This window comes from Meleagris gallopavo, chromosome 1 (genome assembly GCF_905368555.1).
Source record: "Meleagris gallopavo chromosome 1, MGAL_WU_HG_1.1, whole genome shotgun sequence".
In the NCBI taxonomy this organism is placed as follows: Eukaryota; Metazoa; Chordata; class Aves; order Galliformes; family Phasianidae; genus Meleagris; species Meleagris gallopavo.
In genome coordinates this window covers 25,562,170-25,582,169 of record NC_139404.1, presented here as the reverse complement: position 1 = coordinate 25,582,169, position 20,000 = coordinate 25,562,170, and the positions used below count along the sequence as shown (strand labels likewise).

The 20,000-nt window shown below is 36.6% G+C and overlaps 1 protein-coding gene across 13 annotated transcripts in view; it reads left to right on the top strand.

Annotated features, from left to right (window-relative positions):
* Positions 1–20,000, top strand: part of FOXP2 (forkhead box P2) — a 410,750-nt gene that overhangs the window by 351,001 nt on the left and 39,749 nt on the right. For all 13 annotated transcript variants that reach the window (XR_014881957.1, XM_085219270.1, XM_085219261.1 and 10 more), the window contains 4 exons: positions 5,320–5,533; positions 6,752–6,856; positions 16,583–16,670; positions 19,077–19,160. Coding sequence is in view for 12 of the 13 variants with exons in the window: in XM_085219270.1 (XP_085075396.1) it covers positions 5,320–5,533; positions 6,752–6,856; positions 16,583–16,670; positions 19,077–19,160 (491 nt within the window). In the remaining variant the exon portion in view is untranslated. The remainder of the gene's footprint in view (positions 1–5,319; positions 5,534–6,751; positions 6,857–16,582; positions 16,671–19,076; positions 19,161–20,000) is intronic.

Sequence of the window (20,000 nt, the reverse complement as noted above, 5' to 3'; positions counted from 1 at the left end):
CACTGGAAAGCAGAGAAAAATGTATTAGTTGTTTCCATATATTGTGTTTTGCGGAAAAACCGTAAGCATACATAAATTTATAAAAATTGTGGCAGCAGAAGAGAGTCACAAATTAGCTAACACACCACACCTTATTATTTAGGAAGAGCAGTGAAGAGGCATGATGATTCATGAACTTGGACATGTGAGAGTGATAGTACTGGTTTCCGTCTGTGCAAAGTCACATTCGGCCCAAGTGGAAAAAAAGTAATTGAAACGCAGCCTTCCTCTGAACACCTTCAGCTCCTACAGCCTCCTCTTTTGCCATCTGTTGCAAGAGGAATTCCTCAGGTTTTCTCTCACATTGAGCAATCCCCATAGATTTCCCTCAGCACTCCTTCCAAATTGCTTTGATATTCATTAATTTAATGCAACAGTCATTCATCCACTTCTAGTAGAAAAACATAAAAATATTCTTTTTTTTAATAGATAGTATAAGTTGTGGCCAAAATTGATACTAAACAAATAAAAAGAATATGAAATGTTACAATTAAAATGTATTCAAATTGTTCTTTTTAAAGTAAATCTCCTGTTTGCTTTTGCCTTGTTTTTGTTTTTAATAATAATGAATTCCAGTGAAATATTTCATTCTTCCAATTTTGTTTTCTAGTATCTGCTGTGTATGTGGGATTCCTCTAAACGTAGAAGTGAATTGGTAGGACCTTGATGTTTGATAGGCCTGATATGAATATGCAAAGGAGAGGAAACATTGGACATTTCCCTAGGAGGACCTCTCAGTGCCTCCAGAAAGGCCATTGAGTGCAAATGGAGCTAGAGTGATGAGAGTAAGAAGGAATATCTTTCTAGAAACATGCTGAAACAAATTGAGAACCAAATGCAGAGCTGTGCTGACTCAGAACCAAATGCAGAGCTGTGCTGACTCACATTTCTTTCAGTTGGCTTCTCTTATAGCTCATCTCTTTCATAGGAAGAAAAAACACTCCATGTAGTTCATAATGTAATGAAGATTAGTGCTTTTCAGATCTGTTGAAATTTTCTCTCCTAAACCTTAGATTTACACGTAGAAAGTATCTATATACTGCTTACTAATTCTATCATAGATTTCCCTGTTTGGAGTTTGTGCAAGAGTAAGATAATCAGTCTTTTGTTTTGTATTTCTCATAAAAATGTGGCACATTTTATGACAGACATTTTCTGTGGAAACATTAAATTAAGCCATCAGAACTTATATAAGGCAGTACACACTGGATGTGGTAAAATGATGTTTTTCTCCTTCCACTGTGTTACAGGATATATAATATGGTTATAGAGAACGATTTACAGATGTGTAACAGAAACATTTTTATATGTATCCACTTAGAATGCAGTTACAAGGATGACTAAAACAATGAGAGAAGCACAGGGGGATTCTTGTTTTCTAAGTTATTGGTAATAGAGTCTAGTAAAACACAAATTATTACTGACAAAGAAGGTTTTTTGCATTTGTTAGTATGAAAAGACGTAACTTCCATGGACAGTTGTGTGGTTTGCTCCAAGCCTAGTTACTGACTTTAAAGGACAATGTTTTTTTCTTGATGATTAGGTACAGCAAGTAAGATGTAGGATTTGTTGGAGCATTTATTTTGAGGTGAGATCTTCACTACCCTATATCCGGTGGCTCACAATAAGTTACTTCTGTGTAATGCTATGCTAATGTTAAGCTAAGTGCAAAGGTATATAAATGACAACAATGAAAATTAAAAATGAGAACTTTGAATTTGTCAGACCAGGTAGGAAAATGAAAAACAGGTGCATGGTTGAGTTTTATAAGTGGTCATTTTACTGTTTATTCAAACATGAAAGTAGGGTAGATAGTAGTTAAAAGAGTTAGAAAACTAATCTCAAAATTCAAGAGTTGCTGCTGTTAGAATACTGTAGAGTGAATTAGTATTGGTTCTTATCATTATAGTTCTTTTTTTTTATCCCATCCCGGGTATCATGTTTCATCCTTTCTCTTTTAATTTAGTGTGGAGAGGGCTTTAAAACTTACCTTGCTTTTACATCCAGACTAAAATACCTGTCAGCCATTTTACAGGTCTCTTGTAAAATGAAAGTTGGCCTCTTCTAGATGCCAAAACTACAAAATGGTTGTAATTTACAATTAATTATATATTCCCTTCTTAATTTGATACTTTTGAAGTGCTGGCCCTTGATCCTTTTATCCTAAAGGGCAGCTGACTTTCAAGGTATTCTGAAGAAGTGATAAAAATTAACCAGCCTGAGCCTAAAGAGAAATTCGTCTCTGATTTTAAAAATCATCCGTAGCTTTACACTGCAGAGAGATGAGTTCCCAAACACTCTGAAGAGAAAGAGGAGGAGGAGACCATGCTACATGGGAAGGGTCCTTACAGCAGTCACCTCCCACTGGGTGAATTCACCCATTTTCCCAGACTGCCTTTTATTGAGCTCCTGCAAGGCCCAAAGTTTGGTGATATGCATATATGAAAATTTTCTTACCATAAGACTCAACAATATGTTTTCCATTTGTTTATTCAAATGGAGGATTTTCTTCTTCGTTTTAATTTAAGTATAAACTTAGTTTATTTTTTTCAGTGGCAGGAAGAAGGGGAGAGTTTGTAGTGAGTAATATGTTATGTATATCACACCACCTTTTCCTTTTAGTTTGTTATTATATTTGCAAGTAACTGTTATTTACCATGCTAAAATGGGTTATTTGCAGTTTTGCTGGGACATACCTGACGTACACGGTGGTAATTACTTATCTTCATTAAACAATTAATGCTAGTATTACTATCGCTCCAGTTACCTATCTCTCTAATACAGTAAGTTAGAGCCTACCTTCTTTCCTTTCTTCCATGAAGCATAGTTTTTTGACTGTACAAATATGATTTAAACTCCAGTTTTAAGACTTACATTCCAGTCAGCTTTTTCACTTTGTCATTAACAGAGTTTGTCAATGGGTGTTGGTATCTAAGAGAAGAGGAACACTAAATAGTAGTCTAAAAATGATCTCCTTCTATAATTTAAATAAAAATGAATATCTTCCAACCAATTTGTTTCCACACTATCTCCAGAAATTATTATTTCTGTAAATTACTTGCAGTCTCTTCTTTAATAGCTTTGCATACTTCATGGCGAGACAGCTATTGAGCAGTATTAAGGAACTTACTGTCATTTTTCATATTTCTCATTGAATCCATTCTAGCAGTGTGAGATCTTCTACCTTCAAAATAAAATGTTATCTAAAAAACAGATTTTCCCAACAGTGAAGAAAGATCTTTACGTCTTTATAATGCATCTTACTTACCAAACAAAACTATCCTTGGTTAAAAGTTTTAATTTTAAAATTTTAAATACTTTTCTGAAGACCAGTAAACTTCAGCTAATTCAGAAAGCTGGGACAAAAATTCAGTTCAGACAACTTCGGCATTTTGAATGCTTTCCGTTCAAGCAGTTGAAGGTACTGTGACAGTGTCCTATCTACGAGGGATACTCCGAAAGTAATGACTCCTATTTTTTTATGTTGGCCCACAATATCAGACATGAATGTTGGTGATATGGCAGTATAGGCTGAACCTTGCCACTAGTATTCAGTTCCATTTTATTGCTGTGTGACAGATGGTAGCAGAGGAGAGGTTTGACAAATGGTGTCTGATATGGAAGTGCCTTTGAAGCAAATTTGCACCATTAAAATCCTCCCTGAGGAAAAATTGCACCCACTGACATTCATCGGTATTTCTGAATGTTTGGTGAGGTCAACCAGTGGATGTGAGCACAGTGAGGTGGTGGGTGGTGCTTTTCAGCAGTGGTGACAGAGACAGTGGGTCACCTCCACTGGTGTAGATTTTGACGAGCATAGCTTGCAAGCTCTTGTTAATTGCTGGCAAAAATGCATAGCTAATAGTGATGACTGTGTTGAAAAATTATATTCTGTAGCTGGGAATTTTCTTTATCAAGTGTGTTGTTTGTATCTGTAGTAGTTTCAATGGAAATAAATAGGAAGCATTACTTTTGGAGCAACCTACATACTTTGACTTACTAAGAAAATATGCAGAATATTAGCTGTGCCAGGCTCAGAAACCCAGTGTGAAGTCAGATCTTTCACAAAGTTTTTCTAGTCTTCTACATTTAATTTAGTGTTCTTCAAAAGGGAGGTGTTACTTTTATGAAGTCCGGCTGTGACAGAATATGTATATAGTTATGATGAACTCTTCATCTTTCAGTATCTTAATTTCCTGTGTTAGATGCATGATACTCATGTAATATAGAGAAGGTAAGAGAACACTCACAGCTCTTCTCTTTTGTTTTGTGAGTCTTTGGGCAGAAACATTTTGTAATGGAAGTTTCCACAACTTCATGCAAAGATCTCAATTCAGTGCAGACAACACTAACACAGATGTGTAAATTCATTCTACAAACCATTGCAATCTGTGGCTCTGGATGAGTCCTGGAAACCACAAGTTTTCAGACTACAAGTAGAGTACAGAGCAAATTTGATCTGTATCTGCAATGGTCTTGTGGCCAGATTCCAGAACAGTACTGTGCATCAGGCAGACAAGTTTGAGAAGCTCTTCAAATATTTTATGGCTACCCATGACCCCAGGAGATGGAGCGTGCTGTCTCCTAGCCAAGCCTCTGACTCGTTTTCCACACTAGGGATGGACAAAAAATAGTGGAAGAATTCAATAGTCTACGCTGCGTGTAATTACATCTATGTATGGGGAATTCTAAATGGCCCAGTTTTGTTACCTTTCTGCTTGCTTGTTGCCACTGAATGGCTCCAAAGAGCTGAACCAGTTACCAGTATGTGGTTCTGTGCCGTAGTGGTTTTGTTCTGAACTTTGTTTATTGTCTCTTAAGACACATTTTTACATCAAAACTTTTTTTTTCAAATCCTGCACAGGATTTAATGAATATATAGATGTCATTAATTAAAATGTCTTCTGCTCAAATGTTAAACGCGTTAAGATCTCATAGATTTCATTTTTGTCTGATGATTTGTTGTCTGCTTCTCCCTTTTTGTTTTTCAAGAAGTGGTTGCAAGTTCTTTTGTTCTTGGATCCTTGTGTAGTGTTTCTAGAAGGAGCATGATATTATTCAAATTGCTGATTTCTGATTGACTGTTTATAATCCAAGAGAAGACAGCTAGATTACCTGGATTCTAGCTGAAGAAAAATGAATTTATGTTTTACTACACGTTGATTGTGCTGGAAAAACTACATCAGCTTTATTGTTGGCATTAATCCATTAATAACACTGAGCTCATAATATGAAACTCTTATTTTGTTGTATTAGTGGGGCTCTCTTTCATTTTTATAGCTGGCTTAAGTCCTGCTGAGATTCAGCAGTTATGGAAAGAAGTGACTGGAGTTCACAGTATGGAAGACAATGGCATTAAACATGGAGGGCTAGACCTCACTACTAACAATTCCTCCTCTACTACCTCCTCCACCACTTCCAAAGCATCACCACCAATAACTCATCATTCCATAGTGAATGGACAGTCTTCAGTTCTAAATGCAAGGCGAGACAGGTAATTCTGATATGAGATTTCGATTGTACTTATCATTTGATGTAACACTGTTGTTTAGCCTCTGAAGTCATATTATTTCAACTCTCAATATTTAATATAACTTCTTAAGGTATCATGGAGAACAGATTTTTCAAAACTGTTTATCAATAGACTGCCACTTTCAGTCATGATGTCTAATTTTGCAGGTGCAAGTGCAATTATTGTAAGTCTTACTACACATGAACTTACGATACAATCAGAAATCTCAGAATAGTGTGTTTGTGGGCACTTTTGTAGCTATGTAGCTTCTTTCATAACTGAGTCAACACATTTGGCAGTCAGGCCTGTACTGTTGAATCACACTGCTGTTTTCATAGAAAATTTTTGTCCACATAAATTAAATTGTAAATTATTGCATTTTCAAAAAAAATCCATTTTAATTTAATTAATTAGCATTTTATATTTTAATATTGAATTAGGAGACAATAATTAATCACAGGTCCTACTGTGACTATGACTATAGTTTTTAGTTGATATTTTGTTTCATTTTAAAAAATGGTTCTTCTCTGATAGACCTTTAGAGTAGTACTTTTAGTTAGAATTACTTTTGTGATTGTCTCAGAGAAGCTGTTTCTTTCCTTTACGACGTGTAGTTGCCTATATCCATGCAGCAGTCCCTTGAATTGCTTTGATAATTGCATATAGGTGAAACTCTTGCAGGGGTTCTAAAAATGGCATGGAGAATAGCAGATTGTATATTAAGTAGTTAATGGCAAAAAAAACAAAGTGAACAAAAATATGTATTAAATTTATTTATTTTATTTTATTTACATTTCAGCAGAAAATCTAAGTATTTTGTACTAACATTCGTATGAATTCTGACTGTCCATCTTCAGTATTTCTTTTCAGAATTGATCACTTCTGAATAGTATATTTTTTATTTATAGGTAAATGTTACACCGAGGTCATATGGCAGAATTAGCATATGGTGTTACACAGTCATCTTATTTTTTCATCCTTTATTAACAGTCATCTTTGGCTCTATTTCTTCTCTAATTGGAACATCATCTAGCCTTGGCAGTTGAACTATTCAATAGAACGATTAAATTTTTCTGACTGCTCTGAGCTAAATTGACCTGTTTTGACCTGTTTGTCACTGATCGTAACCTGACAGGCGCTAGCAGCCTCCAACGATTATGGCTTTTGAGATGAATCTGATGCCTTATTCTTTTGCTGCAGCTCGTCACATGAGGAAACTGGGGCCTCCCATACTCTCTATGGTCATGGAGTTTGCAAATGGCCTGGCTGTGAAAGCGTTTGTGAAGATTTTGGACAATTTTTAAAGTAGGTTGATTTTTATTCATGGGTAGAGGGTTGCTTAAGGCATGGGAAGGAGAAAGATGGCAAGCAAAGTTTTACTGTAAATCATAACAGGGTTTTCTTATTTGTATGTATTCCAAGCAACTGGATGATTGAGAATGTCTGCAGAGGGTCAAATTGTTATCCTCTTTCATGTTGAACACTTTTGCCATCCTTTCAATAGCGTACTGTTTAATCCTCTTACTATCCTTTACTGAAATGGAGCCTCAGAAAATTTGAAGTGATGCTTTAGGTGATATACTGGATAACAGAGGTATGAGAAAGCACATTTTAAGTTCTGACATAGTAGGAATTAATGTGTTTAGTATATTAAAACAAAAGCACAAAGAACTAAGTGTGTCCATTTGACTCTCTTTTTATAATTTGTTTTTGCTTTTGCTCTTGTATGTGTACAGGGTGCTCACAAAAAACAACTGCTGTGTACAAGGGTTTTCACCTTCCAGAACCACAGTGATGTGAAAAGTTTTTGTTTTCAGTATTTGGGTTTGCCATCAATTGTCTAAATCAGATCACTGAGAAAATGAGTTACAAAGTTTTTTATCAAACTATGATGGGTTTCGGCATTTTTTTTTCTTTTCTATTTTTTTCTCCAGAAGTAGTTGTTAGTACTGTTGAATTCATTTAAATTTTCAACAACTGCATGGTTTTCTACCTGAGTACATTATGGTCTGGTTTTGTCAGAAGAGCTGTACTCGTTTTGGCATGCAATAGATCTTAATGGAAAGCTACAGATAGGCTTATATAGATGAGTAACTTCAGGGGCTGAGACTCTTATGTTGTCATGGTGCAGCTAACAGGGTGAATGAACTGTTTCATGCTTCATCAACAATTAAGTTAATTAGCTCATTTGAAATTGCACTGCTTTGTTGCCAGGATGTTGGCAGAAACATCAAAAAGATGTGTTTACAAATGGTAGACTACAGGGTATGTAACAGAAGCACCTTAGCAGCAGACCACAAGCACTCAGTTTCACAATAACTTTTGTAATAGAATTAGAGAAATACTTTTCAAAAAGTATTTTAAATAAATACTTTTCACAAGGTACTTTAAATGCTTTCTCATGCTATCTTTCAATTTTAAATGAAATGACTTACAGCGACTTGCAAATCTTAGCTAGTATATTTCTCTCATTTGATATTTTTTTGTTTGTAAGTGCATTAAATGGAATATCAAAATAATGGCTAATTATAAGAGAAAACTGTAGGATTTAAAAGAACCTGATGTTAAAAAGAATCCTTGTATTAAAAGGAAAAGGAAATCTCCCAAATGCAATGAATCAGTCTAAGTATTATTAATACTAAGAATTTAAATTAGTTTAATTCAAGCATGCTCCTTTTCAAGAAAAAGCTAAATTTTATAAATGTGCCTATAGTCACTAGGCTGCAGCAATGCTAATTCTATGGCCAGACTTTACAAATCCATTATGTCAGGTCTCTTGTTATAATCCATGATCACTAAAACCATTTTGATTAATGTGGTGTAGTGCTAGGTTTACAGATGCTCTTCCTTTCCTGAACCAAATAACCCTGGAAAATGTGAAAGCGACATATAACATCTTGATAATTCTGGTGTAGAGTCAATCAGGGTTTACAGCAGTGTCATGGCTTTTGTCCTATACGCCAGCAACAAAAAATATTTGAGAATATTCCATTATTTCTTTTTTTCATTCAATTCTGTCTTCTGTGCCCTTAAAACAAATAAGAAGTCATGATGTTGAATGGACGAGGTTGTTTATGAAATGGAAGTGTTTCTTCATTTCACACTAGTGTCAAGATGGAAATCAATAGATAGAACCTTGCATTAGATTCCTTAGTCCCTTTTCATGTCCATACTAATGCAAAATCCCCATTACAATTAAAAAACATTTTCTTTCAATTAAATATCAACTTTTAGTCCAAAGATTGACCATTTTTCCAAACCATTAACTTTATAGGGGATGACAGGACTAATGGCTGTAGTTTTCAGGGCTTTGCTCTTAGACTAATCTCTCTTACGATGTTTTAGGTTTTCTGACTTGAAACAATATGATACCTGTATTAAAAAAGTTAATGCAAGTATATTGTACCAAAATGAAATATTAATAAGGTACACTACTCCAGTCTAGTAGCGTGTATTTCTAGAGTATGCTTATGGCAGCTTTGACGAGTACCTGGTTTATTAAGTGAACTCTTAAAGTCCCGTGCTGAGAAAATGGTTTACCTAGCAGCTTGCTTCAAAAACATAGAATACTGTGCAGAGCATCTCAGAAGGAAGATTAGACAGAAGACACTAGCTTTGCTTCACATATATAATGATAGAAAAGATTCTGTGTGAAGTGATTAACTTACAATATATGACTTAAAGCCATTAAAGCTATTTTCACTTCCACTTTTGTTTGTCCAATATGAACTTGTTTACATTTATAAGACAATCAGAGGACGCTACAGTTATCCAGAATTATTTTGAGATATTCAGAATAGTTTAACAGTTACACGTTTGCTGTGGAATAGATTTGTGTTTCAAAATATAAGCATTGGTTTCAAGAAAGTGCAGCTGATCTTTGTATTTCTGTACATACAGGAATACTTAATCCTGTGTCTTTTCTTGGAAATACTTCAACTCTAAAGGCGGTTTATATTTTATGGAGCAGTTTTCTCTCTTGACAAAAAGGGTGTTAGATTACAGTTGTTCATGCATGCAAGATTCGTTTTGTCTTTTTTTTTTTTTTTTGGTAAAAACAACAGCTTTTGGCTTAAGAAAAACTTAAAAATGGAAAGACACTTAAGAAAAAGTAATGACATGACTAAAAGGAAGCTGAGAAGAGTTTAACAAAATGCTAGATAATGAGCAATTAGAAGGGTGCCAAAAATACTTCCAAAAATTTATAATTTTACTGTAAAACAGATGTTGACAAAAGCTGGTCTCCAAGTGAGGAACCCAGTAGATCACTAAAAGCATTTAATAGCAGTTCTTCACACTGCTTTTATAAATGTCGGAGTGCAATAATACATGACAAAACTCGAGTGTATTTTGTCTGCAAAATTAATTATCATTCCATTGGTCCTAAGGCGGTTTGAGTAGGAAGGATTCGAGTTGTAGAGCTTAAATCAAAAGATTTACAATAGAGCAGTCCAGCCAGCAGAGAAATGTACTTTAACCTTCATGCAGCCAATGCCTGCAGACGTAGCACAGTCCACAGCATGAAGATGGGTAATGTTCTCATCCATAGAGACGGGGAAGAAAAATCATGCTAAAGAAGGTAGGTCAGCTTTCCAACAGATGGTGTTTGCCGTTAAGGCAAGAGAGTGCATTTAAAAGTCTACAAAGAACAGTGACCAAGCATCACAAGTAGGATGACAAAACAAAATTGTAAAAAGAAGAAACTTACTTAATGAGTTACAGGTAATGCCATATTAAACTCGCTGTGTCTTTTCATCTTTTATCTGCCAAATGATACACAGTATCACGTTCTCTCTTTCTTAGTGTGTTGTTCGTTTATTTTTGTCTTCGACTACATAGCGTGGCTATAAAATTATGACCTCAAGAATCTTCTTTGAACTTGTCAGAATGTTGTTTCATTTGGTGACAGTGCCACCATCTCTCCAAACTAAGGCATCTGACATAATCAGCCAAATGAATAGTGACAGCTAACATTTTGTATTTAAACTCCTGTCAATGTTTAAACGTAAAAAGCTTGATGCAAAATAAATCAAACACCACTGATACACAAGTGAAACATTTTGTTAAAACAATCCCTGACACACTCGGATTTAAAGCTGACCTCTCTTTAGCTTTTGAAATGTTGTAACTAAAAATGAATTTGAAATTCTTGTAGTTAAAATTGAATTGATAATTTGTAATGTATGCGCTGCAAGTTAACAAGCGAATTTATATCTGTAAAAGCTATTTGAAAGGAGAAATACACACCAGACAAATTGAAAGGATCTCTTATTGCGCTTTTTGTCACTCTGCAATGTTTACTTAGCTGTTTTTGGAGAGGTGACTGCATGTTTACACTCTGCTGTGTGTGTGTAAGTCACACAGCCAGCGCGCAGATCCAAGCAGTTTTTAAGAACGTCAGTCGACCACATCATTTATTCCATTTTGAAAACAAAAATCAATATACCTATAAAGTGACCCATAAATTAGAACTGGCTCACACAATGTTTGTTCAGTGCTGCCTTTCTGAAGGCACCCTTTGCATTTTTTCTTCACCTCTCTGTTTGAACTGCAGTCACAGTAAGAGGCTCATTAGGGGACATTAGGGACTGGAGCTAACCAGAATTCCAGAGCTTGCTTTGCTCTTATTAATGCATAGTAGAGTAGAATGCATTTAAATATTTCATAGGCATTCAGTAATTTGTGTGTAATCGCCTTGTTAGCAGACCAGTAGAAGTAGAACAGGTCTGTGAAATGGTGTTAGTGATTGCATGGGTAATTTACAGACCTTTGCCATCAGAAAGAGCATTATTGGTGACTAGAATGGAGCTGTGAAATAGAACTAGCAATAAGTAAAAAAAAAACTTAATAAAGGTTTTGTAACAAGCATCTTCAGGGATAACAACCCACTTGGTCCTTTTGAAGCAGCTACAGTTTATGACATATGCAATATATCAAATGCATAAGATAGTATTATGGAGCATTCATATGAAAAGGGTATTTGCAACATTAGTTCCAACTTCCTGCGAGGGACATGATTAAATGATTAATGAAATGTCCTTTTGCATATGCATTTCGAAACAGCAATTAGGCACTGACTGAGAAAATCCACCAATCCTCTCATTTTTCAGTATTATCTCATTCTTGATTTATAAATCATAGAGAATTTTTAACAGCAATATGTAGTACCTGAGACAGTTATAAAAGCATAAAAGAGAATAATTTGAGTATAAAATAGTCATAAGTACATAAATTCATAATTTAATGTTAATACTGAGCCTATTTATTTAGTCACGTTGCGTTGTATTTTTATCTGACACTATTTCTGTACTTTGATTGGCATAATTAAGTAGGGGGAATGAATAGGCACTACTATTTTACATATCACTGGTAAACAATAGCGAGGAAAGGGAGATGTGGCAGAGGTATGTATGTGTTTTTCAAGTTCTCAGTAATCCACTGGAGGCTGTTCTATAAATGATCATTGAAGGGCTGCAAGCTAGCCTATAATTACAGGAAAGAAAGTGGCAGCTCTGGCATTTCATAACTATGTGTCCTCGAAAAGTGCTTTGTGAGTTTGTCACCAATGATAATTTAGATAGAGGCTCATTACTGAACATCACAACACTTTAAAAACCTTTCGCCTTCATACAGGAGAATAAAGGACTATTTTAATGGCAAGGTTCTTTTGTGTTCCACTGAAAAATTCAATCAAGACAAAACCTCATTGACTATTATTGTAGTCTGCAGTCTCTGGTCTAATAAAAGCAGCATAGATAAATTGAATGGGTTTCTAAGACTTGAGCGTATCAATGCAAACACTCCGCACTTCTTTCGCTCTTTAAAAATACAGTGATGGAGTATCACTAAAATGTAAACAAGTGTAAAAACCTTTCTTGCCTAAGTGAGCTAATGCAAGACAATCAGAAGTGCCAAACTATTTGTCATGTGAATTCCCTTACTGTCTTGCAGTTTCTTACTATTTATCAGTGCACTGACACATGTACACACAAGCATAGGAAACGGATGTGTGTTGTACCTCTGGTAGTTACTGACGGGACCCGCATGCTTAATTTTACTCTCGCATTTTAAGAGGTAAAGGTAATAATATTGGTATAAATTCTTCAGGATAAAAATTGTTACCCTGTTATTTACTTCTGTGAATGCACAGTTTTTATTTCTCACAGGTAAATGTGTCACATTTCTTTAAAAATGAATTTAAATAGTGCAATTAGAAAGAGTAAAGGGAATAATTGGCAGTGACACTTTGAAGCTGTAAAGATTTTTTTCCAACATTTTTGAAGAATTTCAGGTTGAATTTTATAACAGAAAACAATCAAGTTTCAGAAAAATATTCTCTCCTTTTAAAAAATGTGACTGAATTTTAGTGCTTATTAAAGGCAGGCTTCTAATAGCTCTGGCTGGAACTGAGCGAGGCACAGACGGGTTCTGTGTGTGTTGCTCCATATAACTCTGCCTGTGCACCTCATCCTGACCTATAGAGCTTTGCTATTTTAGTCCTGGGCTGCTATGGAGAGAGACTGACAAGAGTGCTGAGTTGTATAGAAGTTAATTGATACAGATAAATGTCCACTAGAATCTTTGTTGAAACTATCTCTCTTCTCTCTCTAATGGTGTATTATCTTTTGCTTTGCAGAGTCTGAATCTGTTTGCAAAAAAAAAAAACAACCAAAAAAACAGTAGTAAAAACTTTGGGTTTTATTCCAGGGCATTCCTAGAGTATATAAATCCCTATCTCCTTTAAAACATGCTGCGCTGTTTCTTGTCAATAATACATTAATTCCAGTCTGCTTTACAATGCTTTTTGTAGTTCATAATTTGCCTTGTTATTTCCTAATACAGTGCAAATATAATCAGGAGAAAATCCTGTTTCTTTCAACAACCGAATAAGCAGCAAAATAATAGAAGAGCCTGTGTATGTGTTGCACAGTCTGCTACACATTTTCAAACCAATAACTCATCCCTTCAGGAACACTTTCCAGTCCTCCAAAATGTTTCCTCCCCTTAAAAAAATAACCAGTGTTTTTCTCAATTGTAAATCAAGTTAACACGAGATTAGTAAAGGATGCAGACAAGATAGAAGATTGGGAATATGTTGATGAAGTATGAAAGCTGACCAGTACAACTTTCACATATTTAAAAGGCATGGCAAGAAACAACAACAAGAAAACCCAGCAACACTTGGGAATGGTTCCCAGCCTTCTGGAGGAAAGAATGTGTGTCTATTTTGGCAAACTGTAGTACACTGGACCCTAAAACTACAGCAACTTTATATAGAGAAAAGTTATTTTAGAGGTTTTTAAAAATGCATTAGATCTTGGTTTTCTTTCCCTACATTGCTTGTACATGCATGAGAAATAAGCCCACTTCACAGGGGAAAAAAAAAAAAAAAAACCTCAGAGAAAAATAATACTGAGAACAATTTTTTACACTCTTAATGTTTCCATAAAATAAGTTTTCTCCAAAATGCACAGTGGAAGCAGCCACGTGATGTGAAAGTATGGCATAAGGGTGCATATGTCTTCCCACTTTCTGAAGATGATTGTTAACTCTCAAGGAACAGGCTACATTCTGCTGAGCTACCATGTAATCAGAGTGAAATTACCCTGCACCAGACTTTCTTCTCCCACACTGCATCTTGCTGTTATATTTAAAGTTCCTCAGGGCAAGGTCTGTGTCTGTGTCTATTTTGTAAGGTGTTATGCAAACATATGGTGTTGCAATAACTAATAAATAATCATGGGAAGACAGTAACCTCAGACTCAGGCCAGGAGCTCCTAGGCCGTTACTTACTGTCACATGTTCTGTGCACACGCATGTGGAAACACGGTGATGTGCACTGCTGGTAGTGGTGATGATACATAGGTAAAATCTGTCTCCGGTTCTCTTTCCGACAACTCTGTATCCAATTAACTGAAAACACTGACCAATTGTATTAGTACGCCACACACTGTCATGTGTATCTGAGGGAGTAAAATTATTTTGAATCAGAAATTCAGAACAAAAGTGAAAGGTACATTCCGAGCACTTACCTGCTGTTTGCACTGATTGTGCAGTTTTGCACAAGTTAATGAGGTGAGTTCCACTGAAAATAAAGAAACTGTAGGTTTTATGTCACACACAGTGGAGATGCGTTGTCATTGGTGATGCTTTAACATAAACTGCCAAGCTTATGTGGTAAACAATTTTATAATAAAAGAATGAGCAAAAGTTTTCCTAATTACTTGCATCTTCCCCAGCTGTTCATCTTGCATGGACAACAGAACCTGACTGTCTCATTTCACTCCCCCACAGACCCCATCCTTGTGCCCTAAACTCTGATGTCATTATTTAAATTGAAGATACAAATCACAGAAAAAGTAAGATATCTGGCCACCCTATTTTTTCACTTTTTCTGAGAAACACATTCTTCAGCTAGATCAACAATTGAATAATTACATACTTCTGTGAATAATTCTGCTAAAAAAGGAAAAAGGAGAAATTTGAAGGTGGCTCTGAAAGTAATGTCTCCTATGTTATTATGTTGGCCCTCAACGTCAGAGGCAGATGGTGGTGGTATGGCAATAGAGGTTGAACCTTCCTGCCAGTATCCCTTTACATGTTGTTGCCATCTGACAGATGGCAGCAAAGGGGCAGTCTGACACAATGGTGTCTGACATGGAAGTGCATATAGAGCAAAGGTGTGTCACTGATTTCCTCAATTCCTTAAGGGAGCAGTGACAGTGAGTCACCTGTGCTGGTGCAGATTATTACAAATGTGGAATGCAGGCTCTTGTTCATTGCTGGCAAAAATGCAGAGCTAATGGTGCTATGTTCAAAAATAGGGTTTGAACCCAAGAATTTGTTCTATTGAGTAGTGTTGTTGTGCTCCTTGTTGCTATTAGTTGGAAATAAATAGGAGGCATTACTTTTGGAGCAACTTATGTATATTTCTGCATGGTACAAATAGAATATAGTTCCTGTAGCTGCAAGATCATTGGTGGACGCACAGAACTTACCTCTTCTTGCAAACTGAAGAAGCCAATAAATCCACATTCAAAAGTAAAACTCCTTTGCTCCCATTTCTTCTTCAGCCTGATCCTTAAGTTTTCTCACAGGAGAGCAGCAAACCCACTGTTAAAGCTCCATGAGGGGTTTCTTTGATCCTGAAAGAAAGAGAACAAACAGAAATCACTGTCCTTCAAAAAAACCAAACCAAACCAAACCAAAACAAAAAAAAAAACAGGACTGAATGAGCTCTACAATCTTTATATACCCCATGGAATCCTATGAGACACAGCCATTCGGGTGTAGGCTGTACTTCATATACAGATACCCACCCCCTGTGGTTCTCCTTCCCTCCTACAGTGTGGGATTTTTTTGCTAAGCTGGCACGATTAGCCTGAATCTCCCCCAGGAGGCTTGCTCTGTGTGTAAGGTGTGTAGTTGTTCCTTCACATGCCTTTACATTGTGCACTGCTCCTCAGATCGTGGATAACTGCCATGATCTTCAGAGGCTCCTTCCGGAACCTGCAGTGGAAGTCAGTGATGCTCCCCTATTGTCTCTGTCATTCCTGGCTCTGTTCTGGGGAGGGGAGACGACGTTCTGTTGTTGCTGATGCTTTAATGTTTGAAGAAGATCAGATGGAGAAATCTAAACAATTCTACATTAATTCATGGTAGTTCAAGCAGCCTAAAAGCAATTATATCTTTTGAAGAATCATTTATAGGGTGGCTGTTCATCTGCACCAGGAACAGCTCAGTGACAACCAAATGCTGACAACCAGTTACGTCGGCTTTTAGATGGCTTCTGTGATCTGGGAGATAGGAACTGGGCATCTGGCAGTCATCACGGAGAAAGTTTGTGCAACTAAATGAAATAATCAGTTTTGTACTTTGTATTGTTGTATCTAAGGCATGTTCTAACTAGATCTTTTTGCATAACTCCCACTGAAACTAATGGAAGCCATATGCACAGGAGAGAAAAATGGGCTCATAAAGAAATTTTCCTGATCTTAACACTGTCTTATTAGTGTTCTCTTTCTTCCCTAGGCACCTTAACAATGAACATGCGTTGGATGACAGAAGCACTGCTCAGTGTCGGGTGCAAATGCAAGTGGTTCAGCAGTTAGAAATACAGGTTTGTTGCAGGAGTGTATTTATTACTTATTTACTATTAATCTAGACTTACTTGAAAACATTTGCCTTAATAATTGTGGCTTAAAGCTGTATGTTTCTTGCATGAAATTTGTTGATATTCATGAATGAGCGTTTTTTTTTTTTTTTTTACTTTAAGATTTTTTCACCTTATAAATTATGCAATAATTATCTAACATCAGTATTGTCTACAGTATTTTACTTGAACTAAGACCCTAATACCATTCATCACAAACGAAAAATACTGTCCCTGCAGCAGGGATTGAATCCAAGTTCTCTTCTCTCCTTTAAATGCTGGCTCAGGACCCCTTCTGCCCCTTCAGTCTCAGTGCATATCTGTGCTGTGCTGCCAGACAGAGGAGCAGCAGAGCTCCCTGCCCAATGGAGGGCATTTTTCTGGAAGCAGACGGTAATGTCAGACCCATTCAAGGAGTTCTCTGGGGAGCTTTGTCCCCAAGCAGCCCCATGGCTGGAACTGTGGCACTCAGGTGACCTGATCAAACTTCAACTGTTAGAGCTCACTGTGTATTTGTGATGTTCCATCTATTTTTCTGAAGAAGCACCAAGTACCTTTGTGGGGTCTGCTGGTAATTGAAACAACACTTACGTGGTGCTGAGGCTTGGCACCCCAGAATGGCTGTACAGGATGCTCATATGGTGTGGTTCTGTGCAGGAGGGCACTCCTCAGAACTCCAGCCCCTCTTGGAAGAGTGCAGGGGAGCCTAAGGAATGCAAGGAAGAGCTGAGATCATTTTTCCAGTTTGTGGAAATACCTGGGAAAAAAAAAAAACAAACAAGTGCCTTTAGGCATTATTGCCTTATAGTGTATGTTGCCTCACTGTGTTTGTGCATGCAAGAATACTTGCTCTCCTTTCAGCCAAGGCCACCTATTACATTCTCTCATATCTTAATACTGGAAACCCAATAAGGGAATAAGGGGAAAGTGAAACAATGTCATTTATTGTCATTTGCCTTGAAGTGGAAGTTTTATAAACCAAGGCAAAACTGTAGTTTCTTTTATAAGATTTACAGGACAGTCTTAACTTAGTTTTCTGTTATGAATTTACGTCGTGGCAAGTAGCCTATCTCTAAAACAGCACACTTATAGTATAAAGCTGAAGGAGAAACCTTTTTCCCACCCTCTGCCTCAAGTACTCTTTTAATTAAAGTTGCACTGACCAAATTTTAGCCTATACACCCAGAGTATCTGCAGTTATACAGATAGCTTCTCATGGTTTTGAATTACTTACAGGCTGGTTTGCTTCATCCAATCTTAGTCTACAGGTGTACTTCTTGAGCTGAATTCATGCAAGAAAGTATTATAGAAGTCTGGAAAGAGTCAGTGTTAAACACCAAGTGATTCAAGTTTCAATTTAATGCTGTAATCGGTTTGCATATATCCAAAGCCAGCATCACAAGAATACCACTTCTAGCATTTCCTCTTCATTTGAAAAAAAAAAAAGATTCTTTTCATGTTGTACAATACATTTTCCTCTTTTAGGTTCCGATAGAACAAGTAACATTATAAACACTTCTTCCTGTTTCTTTCTTATTATTTTTATTAAATAATTGGAGGCTGAAAGTACAAACATTCGTGTAGCATAGGAAGAGAAAGCAGTATCAGTTAGGAAAAGGTGCAGGTTTAAGTAATGTGATGTCTTCTAAAGGCAGCGTAAGGGCTCCTGAAGAACTGTTTACCATTTAGAAAGGGTATGGTGTAACGTAACAGCACAACTGAAGATTTAGCTTGCAGTGTGACCAATTATGCCATTTTTTGCTTTGTCTGACTGATAGAGAAGTAGGGTCCATCAGTTGTAATGAGACTCAGTGCAGTGTGGCTGCCGACTCGGTGGCAGAGTTCAGCGTTTCACACTGCCTGGTCTCTGTCACTCTATTGAATTAGATTGATGATGGCAGATTGCAGGGGGCACTAACTGGACCTCAGTGGGAAAGGATGAAGTGTGGAGACAATCCTGGCAGGCTCTGTGCTTTGAGGACCCTTCACCCCTTCACAGCTGCTGGCACTAGTCCATAGCTAACAGTGTCCACAGGACTTTAAAGAGACACTATGGGCCTTCTAATTTATGGTCTTACTAACTTGTTACTGTCGAGGCAACTGTGACCTCAATTCTCTTATTGACAAAAAGATGAAGTGTTATTTGTTTTCTCTGACCTTTTAGCATATGAAAGGCTATAAAAGTTGTGGGTTTTTTTTTTTTTTTCCAAGTCCCAAAGTTGCATTTCCTCCCAGATAAGTTTCTACTGACATAGACTTTTATATGCAGGAATCATTACACTGAGACAAGCTCAATGATAAGATGTATCACTGCAATAAAATAGCTATATCAGTCATTTCTAAAATGTTTCTGATCTCACTCTTTCTTAACAGCTTTCTAAAGAACGCGAACGTCTTCAAGCAATGATGACCCACTTGCACATGCGACCCTCGGAGCCCAAGCCATCTCCAAAACCTGTAAGTGCATATTGCTTTATAAACAGTAAATAGGTCTACAAATGTAGCAGACTAAGAAAATGAACAATTTAGTGACAGTTGGAAAACAATGAGTGTGATGAAAAATACGGCAATAAAATGAAAGTAAAATGCAATAGCTTGTCAAATTGTATGTTTCTTTAAAAGTAATGCTATCTTTTACAAAATCTATCCAATCTACACCATAGGTGACACTAAACAAAGTACACCTATAAGTGTCCAAATCATTGCCTTGAGACTGAAACCAGAGAGAGTATCTTTTTTTGTGATAGATTCACAGATATTAGAAGGAAACCCACTTTGATAGATTTGAAGTTCACTGAAATCTGTGGCAATGAAAAGTAAATATAAAAAGAATAGAACCTTACAAAATTCCTTAAATTACTTACTAGAGACACCGATAAACAATTTGTTATTCTTAAACAAACAAAGGAACATCCTCTCATCCAGCAAACATAATGATTTTTAAGCACGCTTATTGCTTAATTTCTGCCAAGAGTGTACTGTTAAGCATCTCCTGTGGTGATGTAGGCACAATGGGAAGTCACGACTGGTCACAGCCATCTCAGGGCACTGTTCCAGGCCCAACCATGTGGCTGGAGCTGCAGCCAGAGCCAGTCTTCATTATACCCAATGTGGATTTGGAAGTACTGTCTGATGCAGGTCCAGTTCCGTACTGCTGGGGTGTCAAGCGTCACAGGACTGGCATGCAGAGATACACTGGGCTTATAATGCAAGCTGTGTGATATGTTAACTGTTCATTAATGTTAGCCGTGACAGCAACCTCTGTACGTTCAAGTTCTCGCAAATATGAAAAGAATA